The sequence below is a fragment of the Panthera tigris genome, chromosome D1 (genome assembly GCF_018350195.1).
Source record: "Panthera tigris isolate Pti1 chromosome D1, P.tigris_Pti1_mat1.1, whole genome shotgun sequence".
Lineage (NCBI taxonomy): Eukaryota > Metazoa > Chordata > Mammalia > Carnivora > Felidae > Panthera > Panthera tigris.
In genome coordinates, this window is record NC_056669.1 from 64,262,341 (window position 1) to 64,264,440 (window position 2,100).

At 41.3% G+C, this 2,100-nt stretch overlaps 1 protein-coding gene across 1 annotated transcript; it reads left to right on the top strand.

Annotated features, from left to right (window-relative positions):
* The first annotated feature begins 244 nt into the window (after nucleotides 1-244).
* LOC102960439 (olfactory receptor 1030-like) lies at nucleotides 245-1,186 on the top strand. Its single transcript, XM_007083287.2, has one exon. The coding sequence runs from the start codon at nucleotides 251-253 to the stop codon at nucleotides 1,184-1,186; it is 936 nt and encodes a 311-aa protein (XP_007083349.1). The 5' UTR covers nucleotides 245-250.
* The last annotated feature ends 914 nt before the right edge of the window (nucleotides 1,187-2,100 follow it).

Below are 2,100 nucleotides of genomic sequence, written 5' to 3' on the forward strand. Positions count from 1 at the left end.
AACTTGGTGCAACTTACGTGGAGGTCAATTGGTCAATTTCCATCAAAAGAGAAAGTGAATGAATTCCAACCCTCTGAGTGAGCAGAGTAAAGCCCCATGACTAATGACAGTCTTTAGCCACTGGAATTGTGAAGCCAAATTTTTGTCATCTGGTACTGGAACAAAGAGGTAAGAACCTTTTTGTTTAGTCTAATCATTTTGAAGCCTTATTTCTTTTTTTTTTTTTTTTCCCAACAAGAGAGAGAACAAAATGGCAAGAGGCAACCGTACCACAGTGACAGAATTTGTCCTTATGGGATTCACAGAGCGTCCTGAGCTGCAGCTTCCCCTTTTTGTGGTATTCCTGGTAGTTTATCTCATCACCCTGGTAGGAAACCTTGGCATGATCCTACTCATCAAGGTGGATCCAAGGCTCCACACCCCCATGTACTATTTCCTTAGCCACCTGGCTTTCATCGATGTTTGCTACTCATCTTCCATTGGGCCCAAGATGCTACAAAATTTATTGGCAAAGAAAAAAACCATCTCCTTTTCAGGCTGTTTTGCCCAGCTGTACTTCTCCAGTGCTTTTGCCACTACTGAATGCTTCCTCTTGGCCACAATGGCCTATGACCGCTACATGGCTATCTGCAACCCCCTGATTTACCCAGCCGTTATGACTCAGCAGGTCTGCAAGGAGTTGGTGATAGGCGTCTATACCTACGGCTTCCTGAACTCTGTACTACAAACAGTTCTGACTTTTCAGTTGTCTTTCTGCGACTCCAATATCATCCACCATTTCTACTGCGCTGACCCTCCTCTCCTTGCCCTCTCCTGCTCTGACACCCACACCAAAGAGAAGCAGCTCTTGATCTTCTCTGCAGTGAATCTCAGTGGATCCTTCCTGACTGTCCTCATCTCTTACATTTGCATCCTCCTTTCCATTATAAAAATTCAGTCTTCTGAAGGCAAGTGCAAAGCCTTTTCCACCTGTGCCTCCCACCTCACTGTGGTCATCGTCTTCTATGGAACGCTGTTTTTCATGTACATGCAGCAACCCAAAGCAGGGAATTCATGGAAGTACAACAAAGTAGTCTCTGTGTTTTATAGTCTTGTCATTCCCCTGCTCAACCCCCTGATCTATACCCTGAGGAACACAGAAGTAAAGGACACCCTGAAAAAGATGCTAGAAGGCAAAAAGCCATAGTGAGTGAGTTGTCATAAGGTAGCATTGGGGAAGTGTGATACTCTGACATAGTATAACCAACATGATGGAAATTTAGCAGCCTATTCCCATTCGGTCAATCCAATTTGCATGTTTTTAAGAGCAAAAGTACTGGACCACTTGCTTGATGTCGTAATATTGAATCCAACCAATTATCATGGACTAATCAGAATTGATTTACAAGCTATACTGTTAACACCTACTTCTTTTGTATGTTGAATGTGAAGTGACTTATTACCAATTACATAATAATATGAGTTCTAAAATTTAAAGGATCCTAAGAAGCAATATTCTGGGTAAAACTATAAATTAATGAACCTAAGTACAAAATCCATACATGAATATCTATAGTGTTAGAAATATTTTCCAGCTTAAAACACTCTGTTTTGTAGCAAATCACTTGTTAGTCTTAAATATATTTCTTCATAATGTATTACTATAGATCGTGGTTAAGTTTCAAGACCAGGTTGCAAGAAGCTTATTTATTCTAAATGTAGTTGAAATACTACATGCTTACAATGAACAATAGAAATAATAGTATTATAGTAAGAATAAGTGGAGAGGAGAACAGAAAAACCATGAATCAGTGAAATATGGGGAAACTGGGGGAATATGGGGAAATCAGTGAAATTGTTTGTTTAATTAGAAGAGATAAGGTTTGGGGCATCTGGGTGGCTCAGTCATTAAGCGTCAGGCTTCAGCTCAGGTCATGATCTCATGGTGTGTGAGTTAGAGCCCTGCATCAGGCTCTGTGCTGACTTCCCAGAGCCTACTTCAGATCCTCTGTCTCCTTCTCTGTCTGCCCACCCCCCACCCGACCCCCTGCCGCTTATGCTAGAATATGTGCACTTACACACTCACTCTCTCTCTCTCAAAGATAGATAAACTTGAAAAAA

Coding starts and splice junctions, on each gene's coding strand:
- LOC102960439 (XM_007083287.2), top strand. CDS start 251: ATGGCAAGAGGCAACCGTACCACAGTGACAGAATTTGTCCTTATGGGA.